This window comes from Dermacentor variabilis, chromosome 11 (assembly GCF_050947875.1).
Source record: "Dermacentor variabilis isolate Ectoservices chromosome 11, ASM5094787v1, whole genome shotgun sequence".
Classification (NCBI taxonomy): Eukaryota; Metazoa; Arthropoda; class Arachnida; order Ixodida; family Ixodidae; genus Dermacentor; species Dermacentor variabilis.
Window position 1 is genome coordinate 99,220,216 of NC_134578.1, and position 19,520 is coordinate 99,239,735.

The 19,520-nt window shown below is 45.6% G+C and overlaps 1 protein-coding gene across 1 annotated transcript; it reads right to left on the reverse strand.

Moving 5' to 3' along the window:
* Window positions 1–1,164: 1,164 nt before the first annotated feature.
* LOC142563913 (uncharacterized) lies at window positions 1,165–19,253 on the reverse strand. Its single transcript, XM_075674618.1, has 2 exons — window positions 18,723–19,253; window positions 1,165–2,762 (listed from the first exon to the last, which is right to left on the reverse strand). The coding sequence occupies exons 1-2, from the start codon at window positions 19,002–19,004 to the stop codon at window positions 1,485–1,487; spliced, it is 1,560 nt and encodes a 519-aa protein (XP_075530733.1). The 5' UTR covers window positions 19,005–19,253; the 3' UTR covers window positions 1,165–1,484.
* Window positions 19,254–19,520: the final 267 nt, after the last annotated feature.

Genomic DNA, 19,520 nt, shown 5'->3' on the forward strand with positions numbered 1-19,520 from the left:
ACTGATGACCTTGAGGTTCCGGCCTCCGCACTGGCGTCGCGCACACTACCGTGAGGGTTAGCCGCAAAGAATGCCAAAACGTCCTTTTCTGCTTCTCGAACTAGCGTTACAGTCCTGTGTCGTTTTCTTGTGAAGCTACTCGTCTCGCAAAGGACTTCGTACGTTCTAAGTATTGTTCACAGACTAGGGCATCATCCACAATGCCACATCCGGAATAGCTTGGCTGACTTCCCCTTGTCGCCGTGCGCCGCCCCCAGAGCCAGGTTCATTTTAGCCTCTCGATCATTCGATCTTTAAGAACAGGTCACTGGCGTGGTACCGTTGACATCTCCCGTTATTACCTACGCACAGACACGCCAATCAAAACTGATTTACGTAATCAACAGCATATGGTGGTCGTACAGATAGGCCAAAACATATTAGATGGACACAGACTGCACAAAGTTTGTTTCTGTTGCTAAAGAGAACAAAAGGAACATACGTTCCGGGTGCGCCTATCTACTGAACAAGATGAGTGCGCAAAATTACAGTCCCAAGTGCGCTGTCAACGGTTTCCCGGCTTGGAACCCCTCCGCCCTCGCGACTCCTCTACGCTTATCAATGTGCCAGCGGTGTGTTCTCATGATGCCGCGACAATCACATAGCATGAAGCCCTGTATCGAGCTGCCGCCGCTAGGAAAGCCGTGTATCAGTGGCTATTCGCTTGGGAGCGCATGAGTAGCGGCGCGCGAGCGCCTATCTTTTCCGGATTTTGCATGTTTCGTGCGCTTTTGTTTTTTCCCTGAAGAACCAACGAGGCGAACCCCAGCACGAAACAAATGCTTCATTCGGAGATTATTTGAGGTGCCCTCCGTCTTTGTAATTTATATGTTTGCGATCCAAGCAATAATGAAAAAGTTCACTAATTAAAAGCAATTAATACCTAGTGATGAAAAAAATATTGGCTGTAGGTGCACACGACTACGGCGACTATGCAGTCGGCACGAGTTCTCCAGAGCTACTGGTTTTTTTTTTTCAAATCTTGGTCGAAGTTAACTGGGACAGCTGGTATAGTAACGCAAGCTCACACATATCGAACATGGTCAGAGAGCTACTACTGGCATCAACTCCACACACATTCAAGCTCCCATCGTTGCAAACACAATGACACTCCTGCACAGCTGATAAGATGCCAAACAGAATTTTATGTACTCAAAAGCACTTCTACACGAGAAATGAACTTGTTTGTACGGAAGCCAGTATTTGCATTTTGTTAAACGCTTTATTTGGCATATTCTGAGGAAGAAAGCATTAGTGATGATAATAGTGAATACAAGGACAGAAATTCAGCACAAAGTTATAGTACAGAAAGTCATGAAATACCATTGAACACAAACAAATCCGCAAGTATGGCAGATCAATGAAATTAGCAGGGCTGTCAGACAGCAGTGTACATTGGAGCGAAACCGAAACGATTGAAATGACTCATATATTCACCGGACGCACTAAGCAAGCTCCCAGGCCAGCTGAACCTTGTCATCTACTGTGTATCCTTCACGCTCAAGATCTTCCAAGCATAATGAAGACTCTGCAAAATATAAGGGTGTGTTGCCAAATGGTCCTGGCTTTCCAAAGTGCGAAATACTGAGAAAAGTATAATTTACACAATGGCGCACTTGGTGCTCAGACGGATGTACAGCGATCACCTTGATGTTTCGTTTGAATGGCCAGTGGAGACATTCATCGTTCAAGCCTTTGATAAGCTTAATACGTGCGTGCATGGTCACAGAACCATCACGCTTAATGAGCTTCACGCCTGCCAACATGTGATAGCCAGAGAGGTATATTTTTTCGCCAACGTAATCAAAAGAGCCATTTACTTCTGCAAATTTTCTCATTGAATTTAGTGCCCTCACAGTGAGCTGGCAACGTTTGGTGTTACCTGTGCTTTCTGCATCTTCTTCTCTATCGAGTTGCGTTTGCTGTTGTTCTTGTTCCAGAATCTCTCTAGGTGCCGTGATAGAACTAGAGTTCGTGGCACTGTTTTCAGAGGTTGTAAAATTTGTCAAATGGTCCAGACCGGTTCCCATTTGGATTTCATCAGACTCCTCCAGGCTCCGGGAAATTTCTTTGAGACTGGGAGTGCGTTCTGCCACGCTTTTGCTCGATTTTGTCTGAACCATGCTCGGATTATTTGTGTTTTGTTTGGGCCTCTTGAGGCTTGTCATTTCGGTATCTCCTACAGTTCGGCTTGGAGTGTAACTTGGACTGCTTATGCTATCTAAAAGTTCGGTGGGCCTGTCGCCGTGTGCGTTAACAATTTGCTTGACTGCCCTGATGGAGGCAACACCAGCAGCCGCTTCTGGAACATGACTTGGCCCTGCACAAATTTCACTTGTGGATGGCTGTAACAATGCTTGTTTGATCGTGTTCATACAGAGAAAAAGCTCATTTAGTCGGTTATTGAGCTGAGCGCTACTCTCGCTCAGCGCTTCACTTAGGATGTCCTTTGTTTCGCCAACTCTCGCATCTAAGCTTGTGTTCAAAGCTATCAGCATTGCTTCTGGGTCACTGGAGGAAGCCTGCGGGGCTCTAGACATGCGAGACAAAGTATGATCGGCACAGTCACTTCTGAGGTGTGCGAAGACATCGTTGCAAAGAATCGGAGCCGAGCACTTAGGACAAGACGTGGTGTGGTATTCACAATCTTGGAAGAAATGCTCGTAGAGCTCGGAGGCAGCGATGACCATGTCGCAGCCACTTTCTTCATTCCAGCATTTTACCTGCAAATAATAAAAAAAGAAACATTTTCTATCCACTGATTAGGACAATTAGACCTACTCACACGTTATTGACTGGTCATTTTAGCCGATACTCAGGGCTAGGATTACAATCTCCTGAAGCAAGAGATCTTTCGAGACGTTGGACCATTTATGTTTTTTAAAAGTTGAACGGACTCAGTCGCCTTTATTGTGTGCACAACTAGAACTAATGAATTCATGCACACTATTCACGAGTCCTGGTTACGCCCTGCAGTGGGCGTAACCAGGCTGATGATGATTCACGAGTCCAGCAATTATTGCGACATCCAGCAGCGAGCACAAGAAATATCGCATGAAGTCGGAGGAGACGGCCCCGTCTGTAGCTTCCGTAGCCGTAGTACTGTGCTAGTACAGCGATCGGGTGCGCTTGTACGGTGGAGTCATCACCTAAGAAACCGCACGTCCACACAATTTTACTACGTCTTGCAGTGTTCATTAACCAGATGAAAAAAAACACTCTGTTTCCTTTCACAAATTTTACCCCGCACCAAAAGGTATAGATGCCGAAGAGCCCAAGAATTGCGAATCTCTGCATCGGAAAGCTGTGACAACGGTTGCGTTCGCGACATTTTGCACGCGACAATTTTTTTTCTGCAGGCGCGAATTGGTTTGTTTTTCGTATGAAGAGAACGGGAACCTGTTACTTGTACGTTATTTGTAGTAAAGCGCTGCGGCGAAATTGAGGGAGCTTGTGATGGTATTGTTAGCACCGTCGTGATAACGTTCAGCATATGCACGTTGCGATATGTAGTTTCATGTGAGAGCCAACGTGATAATGCAGTTTCTGATGCAAAATGTCTCCACGACACTAAATATTTGTGTGAACCAAGCTGTTATATCGGTTACAAGCGGCGGACAAAGTGGGGCCACTGCGTATGGTACATCTGCGAAAGTCGGAACATTGAAACTCCGGGTGCTTGAGAGTGACCTCGGTAAGTCGTTCTGTTTAGCACAACACGTACGCGCCACCATGAAAAATAACTATGCGGTGGCATAGCGGTACGTCTTCTTTGCTACCTGCACACACTACCCAACTAATGACTTCCAATTAGTAGGCGCTCATTTGAACATTTGTAATTACAGAAGCAATTGTATCTTACATCACCGTCTGAAGGAATTGGGCAGTTCAGATGATGATGATGTTTGGTGTTTAATGGCGCAAGGGCCAGGTGTGGCCAGGGCAGTTCAGAGGCGGATGCAGTTTTGACCAGTTAAATTGGAGGAAACTGCAACTATATAGAAGAACATGCAAAAATAGTTCAGATCCACACAAGAGGCGAGTTAAGGCGAAATGGTATCACTGTCACCATCTTGCGCGTAGTTCAGATTCTCCCACCAAGCAACGCCACTCAATCATATCTTGAAGAAAGGGAAAAGATCTGCTCTTAGCCGTCGCAGCATGCTCCGGTCTGGCCAGGTTGCCGATGCTGCGACAGTCGATCTGCTGCAGTTGCGAAAAGTGCCCCCCATCCCGCCTCCCTTCTTTTCAGGACGAGTTGTGCCAGGCACCGTTGTCGTGTTGCTGCGCGTGGTGGCCTTCTCACGGCTGATGCTTTGAACAGTGGCTCGGTTGAACCTTTCTACGAGTAAAATGGTCGGTGCCGCTGATTGATGGTGGCCATAGGCGTGGTAAGTGGTTCGTCACTGCCGCTTTTCGACGTGGCCATCGTGTGAGTGCTGGCCACTGGTCCGAAGACCGTCTCGGTAGATGGTCTGCTGACAGGTTTTAAGCTTGAAATGATAAATATAGCTTTGTGCCTCTGAATAGATAGATAAATAAAAAACGGAAAGAATTGTTCCTGACCGCAGTAGCTATCTAGCACAGTCTTCTGACACCTCAGCGGCGTTCAGCAGGGGGAAGAGGGTAGGCGGTAAAATAGTAGGGGGCGAGGTTAGTATAGAATAAAAATAACTACTTTACAACAGAGCGACTATGTAAAAAGAAAAAAAGGCAGTTCGTGCGGCGACTTCCTCCAGAAAGTTTGTCAAATGCAGAGCGCGTGATGCCGGAGTGCGACCATACCTTAATAACATTAGTTTACACAGAAACAGAGATTCTCCTTTAATTAGTTTACGCAACAGCCGTAAGCGCTGATACGAAGTGATTGGGTAGTAATCAGCCACGATCAGGCCGCGGACCTCAAGAAACCTGCACATACGGCATGCAAAGGTGTGTTTTTGATGCAAGCAGGTGCTTCGCTTTCTTTTTTTCTTCGTTTCTCTTCTCTACGAGAGAAACAATGAGCAACCTAGTACAACAACGACGACTAAGCGAAGCAGCAGTCACCTTGCACATATCTTGAACGTAAAATAGATAGCAGAAGCTTTCAGAACGCAAAAGTAGCAGGAAAGCTCGCCACAGCCTCATCACGCATGCCGAGCTAGGTCTCGCGATAAAGTGAAAGGCTCGCTTTCAGATTAGCCCATTCTTTAGACTGAAGAGACCGTGCCAATAAAAAAGCGCTCGCTTGTCGCGCACTTTGACGCATGTACAGCGACAGCAGCTGATAGAGTCAATCGCTGCGCTGCTCCGGGTCCTATTGAACATGCCGGACTGTAGAGGTAGCACATTTTCGGCAATCCTGGTATCGCCATCGTGACGTACCCAATTTCCCCAGCTGCAGCCTCGCACGTGCCTCAAAACGCCGGACTATATGCATAGTGCATCGCTTATAGAGGGCGCTTTCTAAAGTACGTTCGGGATGCAGTACAGGAAAACAATTTCCGGCAAGGCTCCATGGCTGCAGTTCTAGGCTGCAATTGTCCCTTTGTTCGGGTGCCAGATCGCTATCGCAGCGGTGAAAGCTGCAGGAAATGCACAGGCTCTCTAAGAGAGTGGACCCGCACGCTATGTTATCGGGTTGGGGCGAGACCAGTCTCCATACTTGCCGGTACGGCCCGCCGACAAGCGCAAGGAATCCCACTTTAATTAGTGGCAAATCATAAAATGCAAAACAAACATCGAACAAACTGCAGACAATGTTACACGTGTAGAATTATATTGACGTATTACTTCGTGAACGCGGGTTAAGCGCAAGTGTATGGGTGCTATTCCAGAGTTTCAAGTTACTGGGGGCGAGATCCACCACTGGAAAAGCCGGCGCCACTTTCAGCGTGACGTGGCATGAGGGTTCGCGCGTACACAGCGGCCGCATCGGCTGCTTCGGAAGCGCCGAAGCGAGCTGAAAACGAAAGCTGAAAGTCCCCCTTACGCTGCGGTTCTGATTAAGTGGTGAGGCTTTCCCGCCTTGTGTGTCTGCTTGACAACATTTGAAAGCACTATAAGTAGTGGCTGCCTTTAGAGGCGTGCAGCATGGTAGACTACTGCTTAGTGCCGCAGTGCCGGAGGTATGCAACAAAGCCCGGTGTCAGGCTTATTCGCACGTAGGCGCAGGACGAGAAGCTGCGTGAAGCTTGTCTCGCGAAACTTGGAACCAGCAAACAGCCATCGGCTACAACTCTAGTATGCAACAAGCACAGCCGCGAGGAAGATTTCTGCTGCGGCGCCGGGACTGCGACTTTCATTGAGTAGCAGAAAACGCGCACTGAGACGCTCGCCCGCTGCCCGGCTAATGACATGACGGTTTGGTCTATGAACTGGTCGATGCTAGATACTGGCAAGTTCACTGGAATGGAAAGGGAGCGGTAAGGAACACATTAAAAAAGAAAGGCATGGCATATAGTCATGTTTGTGTTTTGAATTAATACACTGGATTCCGAAATACACCAATGGAACTAAGAGTTTGTACGTTTATTTTCCCATATGATAAGCACAATTATAAACATTTCACTTGTACATATTGAAACCAACTATCACACACATCACTGCTCAACATCTTCACTGGCACTTTCATCAATTTCTTCACTTGATTGGTTAGACGAACTGTCCCATTCCATAAAACCTTTCGTCGTCATCCATGGATTAACGATCTTCTTCTCGGCTGTTCTTAACTAGCATAAACACCATCCTGTGATCAGTAGAGTAGTTAGGTATGGAACTTATTCGGTCCACGACGAATTCCGCCCCCCTTCCAACGAAGTCAGGGAAAACCAAGTCCGACGCAGTTCCCCACTGGGTGGTCGGTTCGTTAACCTCTGGTTCTAGTTTCAGGCAGAAAGCATCTTCCATTCTTGCGCGAAAGGTACGTTCTTTGCGTTTGAAATCATCCACGAGTAACGCAGGATGACTTCCATTCGTGGAAACACACTTGGATACAACAGCGATGGTACCTTGAATGGCCACATTGGAGTCTTTACGGCTCTTTACATACGCCTTCAGCACGCCGGGCTGCGGAGCGATCGACGCCTGAGCACAAGAAGCCCTCCCAGTTTTGAATTGCACAGATATTCAAGAGCTTCTTTGAACAAAGATTTGGAGGATTCAGATATTCGCTATGAGGTATGTTAGAGCGACAGGGCAAACAATGAAAAGGACAAACCACTAATTAGTATATTTACCTATATTTCTTTTATTCTTCAGATCAAAGCAATCCTTAAAATTTGCAGGAATATATCACCAATAAACATAAATGGAATCTAAAGCCTTCTAATGTGTTACTCAGATATACATTGAATTTGACCCTTTTGAAAAATATTTTGCAAACAGCAGACACGAACCTTTAAAGTAAATGGCATTGGAAGGGTGAAATAGCAACGGTTGTAGTTCTTTTAGCACGATGATGCGGTTGTTTTAGATTCTGTTGTATCTACTGTCACACTTGAGATAACTGAAATTGTATAAAAATTCAGAAACAATTTCAATATAAGAAGAAGCATCATACCAAATTGGGACTGGGAAGCCAAGAAAGCAGCTTCCTGTAACATGAGCCAGAACTGAGCACAAAACGAGAGCTCTATTAGTGACATCTAGGGATAAAGCGGCTAAAAAAACATTTCAAATGTTATCCTGCCGTAAGGCTTCCTTAAAACATAAAAACAAATATATGTGCTAATCCAACGCACATGTTTCGAACCTATATGAAGTGAAGCGGTCAATTAAATGCTACAGAACAGCAGTGCGTACAATGTTTACAACTATCACATCAACCTCTATACTACGACGTCACGAGGATAAAAGGCGATGCATGTGCTTGCTGAGGTAAGATGGTGAAAAAGGCATATGCACAGAAAAGTAGGACATGCATCAAGCGCAATTTTAAGGATACTGTATCTTTTGTGCCCCAGTGGCATGTACCCATTCTGGAGGATTAGCAAAAAATAGGCATACACCCAGCGGCACATACTGTTTCTTTAGGTCTTGCTTTGTAGGCAATAGAACACTCAACTTTCGTTAAACGGGAGCTAACAATGTTTTTTTTAAGCAATGGGGCACAAGAAGAGGTGGGGCTACATGGGGGCACAAACACAGTGTTGTCAGCAGACGGGACGCTGCCTTAACATCCGCCTTAGGGAGCACCAAGGTGCGTTCAGGAATGAAACAGGTTTTAATCTGGCCGCGCATTGTAGAGTTTGCTCATGCACACCCATGTTTGAACAGACGGAAATATTGTATAAAAATATGCATCAAATTAACCGCGAGATTGTAGAGGCCTACTTCATGCATGTGAACTCGGGCGCATGCGTCAGCCAGACTTCTATCACTCTGCAGGATAAAGATTTTTTGAATGGCAAGATAGGCTAACACCCTTGTAAACATCACTTTACACGTGTTTACATTTTCTGTATATTATGGTCCGTTGCTTGAAATAATATACCAGTTGTTAGTCTGCGCTCGTATTGTGCATTTCCTCTCGTCCTTCATCCGGGTTGCGCTGCCCACCCATAGGAACATGTTCCATCACCAACTCGCCCAGCTTGCCGTGTTAATAGAGACAAGTATGCCAAGGAGTCAGACGCAACTTTATATTTCGTCTGCTAGAAGTTCAGAGAGGAGGAGGGCTGCAGAGAAGTGGAGGAAGTGCAAGATTCGAAAGGTGTGCTGGGCCAGCAAGCAAAATTGCAAGCAATTGTGGTACCATCTCTCAATCCTTGTTACACATGCACAATGGCTAAATTAAAGAAATAAAGTAAATGGAAGAATCCGTTGATATATAAAGCTAAGCCATTAAAAAATCTGGAAAAAAAATAAATGACAGGTCAGCATGCTATGGAGCTATACTTGTGAGACGACATTGTAGGTTCAAGTTTTGTGTAAGAATCTCTTTATTACACCAAACATAGGTGAACTTACTTGTACTACTTTGTTGGCCAGCATACAAGGGTAATATATGCCTGTTTGCCGGTACTTTTATTTGCTGCACATATAGCCTTTGTTTGTATATAGACACAAATATATCTGCTCAGATAATGACTAAGGAAACAGTAGCCAGCAGCAGCAGCCACACGAAACCCTAGAGGGCAGGACAATAAAGGTTCGTTTTAAAAACATTGCATTGTGAAGGCTACATAGCTGCAACAACCTTTATGCCAACAGATAAGTGGAATACAGTCAATCATGACAAGGCCTTGTGCGTACATTGTCCGAATTCATATTTCCAAAGATGTTTGAGATTTTTTGTATGTTTTAAAAAGGTGCCCTGGACAAGAAATACGTTGGCATGATGCGAAAGCTGAAGTGATTTTTAAAGAAGATGACAGACTCGAGTGTAAGGCAGACTCAAGTGTGCAGACTGCTTGTGGGGAAAAGATAATGGCAGTTGACGAACCCCTGAAGCATAATTTGTGCTCCCCCCCCCCATATCGGTCAGAAATATCACAAAGTGTCCCTAGTACAAGTTTCATACTGCAAGCTTTGTATGTGTTAGGGATTTATATAACAATACTTATAATGAAGCTGGAGCAAGAGACAAGTTACAATGAAGAAAGTAGACCATAGTGTCAGTGGGTTATTTAGTTATGATCTAGGAAGTTTCATGAAAGGTTATGCGAAAATATTTTACGAGTCAATATAGATTAAGTGAGGTTCACACAAGTAGGAAAACACTGGAAAATCACTGACTGTCCACATAATTCTCAGTAATTTATTTATTATAGCTTTAGGTTCTTTTGCCATAAAGTAGTAATGTTATCAACATTGGTCTAAAGGACTAATACCATATATATTAAGTATGTACAGTTGTTTATGAAACATTCTATCTCTGAGAATGTTATTATGAGTGAACTAGTCAGCAACAATGAGGCACTGTGTCAAAATCTTTAACAAGGCCAATAAAAACGTAGTTATTAACAGAAACTCGAGCTAGAGTAGGAAACAAACTTTTTTTTAACATACAAAATTGCAAGTATCAGATCAGTACATGCCATAATAGGTGGTTTATTTGTGAAAGCTTTTAAATTTCTGTTTGAGATACCTAGTCCTCAGACATTCGTTATGGATTTAACAAACAGATTAACTGCACTGTCATTGTGTCACTGATCGAGATCCCCCCCCCCTCAAACAGGTCTTACAATTATCCAGTTAGTGCAGACATTTGCTCTAAAGAGACATAGAAAAATAAAGCTCTCAGGTGCAGTGCCGACCGCCATCGTGAATGCAAACAATCTATTGTGCGTCAGTACAATGCTATAATATTCGAAAAGCAAAATGTGTTGACTGCATTTTTCTCTATGTATATAGCGGTTCTAACTGTGCACTGTTATGCAATGCAGTTTATCAATGGCTATGACAGGTGAACATGCCAGTACGTGACTGGTTCCAGCTTAGATCCGATATTTATTTCTGGCATGCAACACAGAAAAATCACACTCATTGACATGAACAGAAATGGTGTGAGAATAGGAAAGTATATTACAAGATTTATGATTGAATATAAGCATGAAACTGCGACAGCACACATAGCTAATCCACATGTTCAATTCAGTTTGAAACATTTACACAGCCTATGCTCAGCTCTTGGGGTCGGTCATCGAGGGAATCATCATAGGCATTAGTAATTGGAAAGCGTGACCAAGCCTGTGAATGGAGAATCACGTGCTGGAACTGTCATCCGTTGAACTGGAAGGGTCAAGCAGATGATGCGTCCCACGAGCTTTTGCTACCGGAGAGAACAACCACGGTGGAGAATAGGAGAGGTGGCCAAATGTACTGCTTAGTCAATGCCTTAAGCGTTCCATGACTGCTCTCGAGTTGCTGCCACTTTGCATAAGGTGGCAGCAGAGGTAGTAGTCTGGGCCTATTTCACCACGTCACCATATGCGAAAGTACGTAGTTGCGGGTGTTGCGAGCAGTCAAACTATTTTTATGTCTCAGCATTTCTTTCCCTAGGCGTCTGTTCCTTTGAGATGCAACGATGCAACAATCTGGTGAAGAGGGTGGGACCTAACAGCAAGATCTGAACATGGAATTCACAATTGACAAGCTACCAGAGTTTGGTCCCGACAGCAGAAGCTTTGGTGTCTTAAGTGAATGCATAGAGCTGTACATTAAGGCTAATGTGGGTGCAGACTACAAGAAACTGGACTTGGTCGTGAGTAGCATTTGAGAAAAAGCATACGTGGCCCTCCGAATCCTGCTTCTTCCAAAGATGGCCAGCATAGCAACGTATAAGGAAGCAGCACCAGCAGTGCAGAAGCACTACATTCCGAGGCGATCTGTGGTAACAGAAAGATATTGCTACAACTAACGAAAAAAAGCAAGTGACATAAGCATCCCAGACTTTGTGGTGGAGATCAAAATATCCGCGGCTCCTTACAACTTCAGCAACTTCCTCGAACAAGCACTTCGGGACCGTCTCATCGCTGATCTGCATTCCATACTTTGTAGATTGCTGGCCATAGACGACACCGAGCTCATCTGTGACTGCATCTGTAGCTTAGAGCTTCATACAATAATTACTAGAGGGAACTCTAGCACTAGTATTTATGGGAGCACGGCTAGTTATGGGAGCAAGTGGCATGGTTCAGCCAGCCTGGGACGGATGGGTAGCACATGGACTCGCCTGAACTTTACCCTTCTGGGTTTAAAGAGCTTCATGGCTTAGTAAGCTTGCCATTTTCAACAGAATACTGCGTAATAAATATTCAAAAACTCATTCTTAAAGTTATCCAATGGCAGGATTCAAACACAGGACATCTAGCCCAGAAGCAGGACATTGAAACCATTACGCCACGGGCGCATGCATCGACAAGCGGCACCGAACACCCTTACTAGTTTCTCGTGGGCAAGTTGGAGAGCTTTGACAGGCTGAACCACTACAATTAGCAGTAATAGTGCATGTTCGCAGAGTTTTGTGCACTTAGAGAAGTAAAGGCTACTCTGAAATTTATGACAACGAAAGGCAGATTAAGCGTATAAACAAAGCCACAGGAATGCCTGAATCAACAAGCATGAACATCAGACAAATGCATATACTACCCATCATTCCCATGGCAGCTGAACGATTCCAGTGACACAGTTCCCTTTAGTAATTATTGTAGATTTCTATGGTTTGCAGCATCACTACAGGCATGGAAAATGCTATGACAGATATTCTGGTAACAATTTTAGAGAACAGCGCAGAATGCTCATCCAGCAGCAGCGACATCCGCCAGCAAAGCAAGGTGCTGGGGTCCCAACAGAGTCGGACACAACAGCAGGCAGCAGGATCGACCACAACAAGAAACCAGACTAGGGCACTAAAGACAGAAACAACTTGCCTATGTTGTGGGCAGCACAAATTTTGTTAAACACTGATAAGCAGAGTGGCCAAAGTTTCATTTCATAAACTGTGTCAATTGGCATACCTACTAACAGTAGGTATATTGTTAGTAGGTATAGTACACACTATAGTATAGTAAGTAGGAAGAAGTGCACTGATCCAAACATCCTTCTTGATTGATGCAAGTTATTGGCCAATAGCAGCAGTGTATGGGAATCTGCCATATGACGAAATATTGCTGCCACGAAAAGAGTCGGGCGAAGGTTTTTGCTAAAAAGAGAGTGTTTGAGGAAAAGGTGTCGTCACACTCAACTTTAGAGCTCCATGTGCCATGCACAAATCAAGAATTTGGCTGAGATGTTCATAGCAGCTATCCACAGAGTGTGCATTCTCATCAAGCCTGACGGATGCTTCAGGAGATGTATTCTGTAACGCTTCAATTTTCAAGGAGTTCGCTTTGCGAGCAGCGATTGGTTGCCACCTGGGTGACATCATTGCCTCAAGGCGTGCATGCATACTATTATGATGTCACTCACATGTCAATCATGCGGAAACAGAATCCGTCATCTGCTACGAAGCAAAGTGGCATGAGGAGCTTCAGCATGATCCAAGGTGCAGTGTATTGTGTGCAGAACCTGTGCATGCCATGTGCATGGGCGAGATCGGCATTCAGGGCAAAATGGTGGTGCTGGTGATACCTGCAGACCTGTCTTAGTGATTAGTAGGGGTAGGCCAACTGAACTTAGGGGGTGGGCTAACTTTGGGGTTGAGCAAATGCAAAATTTGGGAGTGGCCAAATTGAAATCTGTGGGTGGACCAACTTCAGTTTGGGGGTATGCCTACGTGTATTTAGACAACCCCGTTGGAGTTCCTACGAGCCATGTTTGCATAAGACGTACGACCAGCAGCATAAATAGGTCAACCACAGTAAACAAAATATGCTAAATCACTCACCACCAGTATGTCACACGCACGTTGTGTATAAAAAACAAACCTAATCAACAGCACCAACAAATTATTTTTATGTACTAAGGAGCATTCCTAATTTGCTTGGTTTGTAACACTCGCTTCCAGAAAAAAACCTGTGCACCGCTTAGTCTCTGTCCTTCCTCTAGATCTCATTATGTCAGCAGACCACCCAAATGTGACGCCACTGCTAAACAGAATTCTTCAAAGACCGAAGCACTACAAGCATTACAGAATACAGTTCCAGGTGCCCTTTAAGCTCCCTATAGCCTGACACACTTATTTTACTGTGATAGAAATTATATGGACACTCCAGGCGCATATCTGCAGGCGGTGTCGCCGCAAAATCCAAGGACAATAAAATCGTCATCTCACTCCATAGGCTGTATGTGCGAGGGTGAGCCGGCGAAGGCAGCTCAATCTAGTGTAAGGGAGGAAAGCGGGGAGGAAGTGCGCTGTCTTCCATTATGCGCACACTGTGTATAGGGGGGGCTCTACTCCAGAGGCTGCTGGGTAGCCACGCGCAACCACCCGGGCCGCACAATTTTGAAAACCATCTGCGATGGCGATGGAGTTTGCCAAATGCTGTTTTTGCGGCTAAGTTCGGGTTGATGCAAGAGGCAGCATGAAGGTCAATTTGCGCGCTGCTGCTGCCGCGCTTCCTCACTCCAGCGTTCTGACAGCAAGATTCCGTGGTCATCGAATGATATGTTATTCATGTTTGCTTGCAGGCATGTTACGCCATGTTTGTTAATTTACTTAGTTTGCCTATGGTTAAAAATTTATAGTATAAGGCCAATAAAACTATGATCCTTACTTCGTATAGCTGTCTACTAGTTTGCTATCGCAATCAATGCTACGCCTTTTGGACAAAACTGCGACTTTTATGTGCAAGGTCAGCTGAAAACCTCTAGATATGTAATAAAAGTAATAAACAAGCTCTTAAAGGAAGGGAAATTGCAACAACCACCTATCTTCTGGGGCGCTGAGAAAGCCTGCGAAGCGCTTCTCTAGGATGGATGGATGGATGTTATGAACGTCCCCTTTGTAACGGGACGGTGGGTTACGCCACTAAGTTCTTGTTATTTCCTTGTCTAATGTCGTATGTTAAAAAAAGGCAGTGTGTCATCAGGCAGTAATTGATGGTAGATTGCCGATTTCCCACGTGGTCTGGCCGCCACACTTAGGCCTTGTATTCACGATGACAAGGTTATGTTGCTTACATAGACTTATCATTGCTGTCGGTATCGCCATCTCGATCCTGTATGTGGGCATTCATGTCACCTAATAGGATAATGTCGGCACCATTCCCGAACCCTTTAATATTGGTACTTAGATATTCCACTAACTCTTGATTCTTCTCTCTGCAATTATTTCTGGTCGACAAATATGTTATGCCAGGCCAAGCTTTCTTTCCACTCATTTTACATGATAACCAAAGATGCTCTAGACATTTTGAATTAATTTTTTTTCCATTTGGCTCCCTGATGGATGAGCCTTCTGAACTAAATCAGAAGGAAAGGGAGGGAGACTCCCTTTCCTTCTGATTTAGTTTTCTTGCACCCTTCTCAAACATAGTTCTCACTCACTGGCGGCTCTTTCGAGTCCCTAAGGTGTGTTTCTGTAACCGTATAAACCACTATTTGTTCTCTATTTAACTGCTCCTCAATCTCTACCCACTTTTCCTTTCTTCTGCCACCTTGCATGTTTATGTAGCCTATTGCATGGCAAGCTCGTTTTCTTGTTTTCCTCCTTTTTCTCTTATTGACGGCGATGCTGTTCTGAGGTTTCCCTAGGGGACTTTCTTCTTTACCACCTAAACTGGTATCCTGATCGCCCATGGGCACCCTAAGATAGCAACCACGCGACTAGCAAGTCGCCAGCCCGCTTCTCGTCTAAGCCTGTGATTGAAATGGATCCCGTCTTGTTGGAAACTGGCACACCTTCGCACTTCCCCGTTTACTTCTACAACCTCGAAACCTTTCTCTTGGCTCATTGTTTATATAGCCTTATTAGTAGCCATTACGGCTCTTTGTATGTTACTGTCACGTACAGGCACCTTGGGCACCATGCACACCCTAATCTGCACCTGAGGGGACAGCTCACGCAAGTCGTCTACCCCCTTTGCCAAGCACTGGGCTAGTCCAGTCCCTTTTTCGTTTAGGACATCATTTAGCCCATGTACTACTACGACAAGGTTGCGCCCGGGGGCATTCTCAGTGAGCTTTGCTTTTGCTTGCTCCATCAGAGCGCAATGTCCAGCCTGGAAACATACCTACCGCCACTCTTCTGTCACCTTTCACCTTCTCAGCAATTGCCTCTGAGCACCTAGCCAGGTTTGAGTTGCTGGTGAAACTCACTCTCTCCTACTGCCGAGGCGTCTCACTGCTTCCCTTGTCATCCTTTTCTGTGCGACTAGGACTTGACAAAGGGCATTGACTCCTGTGTTCCTGCTTTTCCTGTGTGGCCGCATCAAGGTAGGTGCAGCTCTTTCCCGCTAACCCCTCTCCACGTTGCGCGCAGTTCACTTGCCTTGTTGACGCTCCCTCTCCTGTCACGTCGGCAGACTGTTCCATTGTCACGATCATTCTCGTTCACGATGGCGGCCCTATTCAACTTTTCCTGGGCTGCTTGAAGTTTTTCCCACTGCCTTCCGTGCATCACGCTCCATCATGTATCGAGCTATTTTTGAGCTCTTAGACCTGTTTGACAAGCCCATCCTGGAAAGCCTCCATTTTCTTCAGCTAGCATCGACATCACAATGTCTGGTGACTGACTATTTCCTCCCGACTCTCATCCGTTCCCTAGTCTACCTTGGGGGACTCTCCGCACACTGCAAACTTTCCCGTCTTTCTTGCCATGTGTTGCACTAGTTTTTTTTTAATATAAACACCGAAACCTTCAGAGCAAGTGCCTTTCAGCAAAGGCCCATACACACAGAATCTAAATTCTTAAAATGCTGCAAAGTAACCATCTCCAACTATTTAGACATAAGAAATGCTGCACAGACTTAAGGTATGACACGTGCTCACATGTTGAAACATGCGGCCACACTCTCACTGTCCTACCAAAGCAGTATTCGCAATGCCAATGCACACACACTACAGCCACTAATAACTAATACAGTAGTCTTGCGACTTCCAGGCTACTATTTAAAGGCTATGAGACTATGTCCCACACGGTTGCACATGCTGAAACACATTTCGCGAAAGGACGCTCTGACTATCCTGCAAAACCAAATATGCACGAAACACACCCGCGCACATGAGAAAGAAAAAAAAAAAACTAGCCAATCACTATTTAAAGCAAACAAAAACAAACGAATGCTCAAAGCATGTACAAAAAACATGTTTTTGTCGCCACGGAGCCCTAGAAGAGTGCATTCGTCCCACCACAAACATCACCACTCGCAATATCCTCTCTCAATAGCGAGTTTTAGCTTGTCCGCTATTCTGGCAAACGGGGTGGTTTGGGTGGATTGCCGGATGGGTGGGGGTGCAAACGTGAGCGGCCAGAGCGGTGCAGCCACCTGGTGGCGTAGAGCTCAACCAGACAAACACAGTGTTAAAATTGTAGTAATCTACTATATTCTGCTTTGCTGCTGGTGCAAATTTAGGGCAGCAGCGTAATTGTGAATATGATTACGCCACTGTCGAATATTGACACCAGCAGCTAAGCAGAATATAGTACTTGGTTCTGTATTTGTGTGGTTCAGCTTTGCACCACCAGCTGGCGCCACCAACCTGGCCGTTCACGTTTACGTCCCCGCTCAACCCGCAAACCGCCCACGCTTGCCGGAATACCGGACAAGCTAAAATTCTCTATTCCCTCTCAATTGCATCGCCACATCGCCACCTGGCGACATCCGAAGAAACCCGAGAGATGCGGAGACGCGCTCGTGGCGTTTGCTTGTGCGCCTCTCCTATTCTACCACCACGGTAACAACCTTGAAACGGGAGACGAGCGCGCTGCTGACAATAGAGTTTTAGCAGTGCCGTATTACGGTACGGTATTACCGTTCCGTACTAACTTACCGCGATGACCGAAGACGTTTTAGCTGCGTGGGCCGCTCGATGCGTCGTACGGTAATGTGATAATGATGATAGCGGCTAACATTGGGGCTTTACAGAATACAATAACTATGCGCTGAGTGCGAAATATTCATTTTGACTAATACTATAAAGCTTTAGCTTGTCCATACACGCATTATTCTTTACAGAAGTGCGCGGCTACGGCAAACTTAGACGCCAGTCACAAGGCCGGTAGCGACATCTTGTGACACTTCGTCCTGAAACCTTTTCGTCCTGAAATACGTGAAACCTTTTGTTACATAGCTGTTCTTATCTAATCAATACATAAAAAAGGGTTTGTTTCTTGTAAATTGCACCGCGGCTGACACTTTACACCAGCAGATAAGTAGAATATAGTTAGTGCAATAAAAACTCTGCGTCCCCTCTAAGTAAACTCTGCATCACTAGATGGCGCCAGCTACCTGTTTTTTTTTTATGTCGCTGTTTACTTGTTGTCACTTCGTCGCTCCGCAGAAGGTGATTTAAAATAACCTCTCGCCTTGGTATTATCATAGTAAAAAAAGCACGCGAGACATGGATTCTGTGGCCGACACCAGCTTCTCAGTTTTGGCTTGGTGCAGCTCGGCTCGCGACACACGGTGCCAGCCGAGCCTTACCGACTCCTTAACGTCTAGTATGCCGTACGGAAAGTCATTCCGTACGGTAAAGTTCGCGCATGCGCAGTCCTCGACCGGTACGGTATTACGCACTTACCGTACCGTATACCGTACTTTCCGTAGCACCGCTACAAGACCCTAATAGCAGACCGACGGTAGTCGCGTGACTACACCCGCTATGCTCCAGCGCGCGCGAAAAGGCAAATGAAACACCCTGACCAGCGAGCCCTTTCCTCCACACCTCCTTGCCATCTCGCACGTGATGGCATTGGAGCAGCGCCAAATACGCACCCGCTGCGGTCGCTTCCTTTCTCAGAACTATCGAGCTCCTTTCGCTCTAGCAACGACGGAATACACGCCTTGCATACAAGGGTTGAATACGCCCTGTCGCTGGTACCTCCATCACACGCACAAAAAATTGATACAATATTTGTACACATATCCACAAACAGTGCCCCCTCTGACTGTCCTTTTCTGAAAAAGAGGAGACAAACATTTATCGAAAAAAAAAAAAAGACACCTATTCCTGCTTGGGCGGGGAGGGCACACTGTTCTTGCATCACTATGTGACTGGGGATATGTCATGATGTTAGAAAAGTGGCTAGTACAACAGAAGCTCCTATCTGTCAAAACGAAACTTCTACTTTCAAACTACCCGTTGTCAACACTCGCCTGTCGTCTGAGCAGGGCGTCCGCAGTAAATTCTCTCCAGTCGACATCTTCTTCCTTGAACATTTGGCCATGGAGCGGACAGAAGTTGTGGTTAAGCCGGCACTGCTCGTAGCACAATTTGCAGACTACGTCTGAACATGGCAGAAAAGCTGCCATTCTCGGCACCAGGCCGCACGCTTTGCATATTCTATATGCCGGAAGCGGCTCGACGAAGTGCAAAGATCTCCGGTCCAGTTCCTTGGTGAAGCCGACTAACTTGTACCGCTGAGTGGCAAGAGCCATGGCGCACTTCACACACAACTACAGCTTTGTGTCGTGCCTGTCCTCCGAACCTACTCATGAACTTTGCACCTCTCAAGTAGCACTTGAAATGGGTTGACAGTAATCGACAGGCCCGTGTTGTGGCGTGAGCAATGGCAGCATACGTCACAAGACACTCAAGTCACAGGACTACACTCCAGCCACAAGAAAACAAAATACGTAAAGCCCCTGCATCTACGCGCCACCGCGGCGGAAACGTGTATGGTGGGGCTTTAAAAATAATAATACGTACCGCGCGCGCCTAGACAACGTCAGGCTAGGGAGATTTGAGTCTGTCTACGGTCCCTAGAATATTACATAGTCTGCGTTTTCTAGAGACACGCACCAAGACGACGAGATTCTAGGCCAGTCTACGCAAAGTAGTTTTCCTATCGTCTGCTCTACATCAGAGCCATCGGAACCTCAGAGATAAATTAAAAATAACAAAAGTTATATCATAGCCTTCTACATTGCCAATCTCAAAGGCCATGTTTTGGC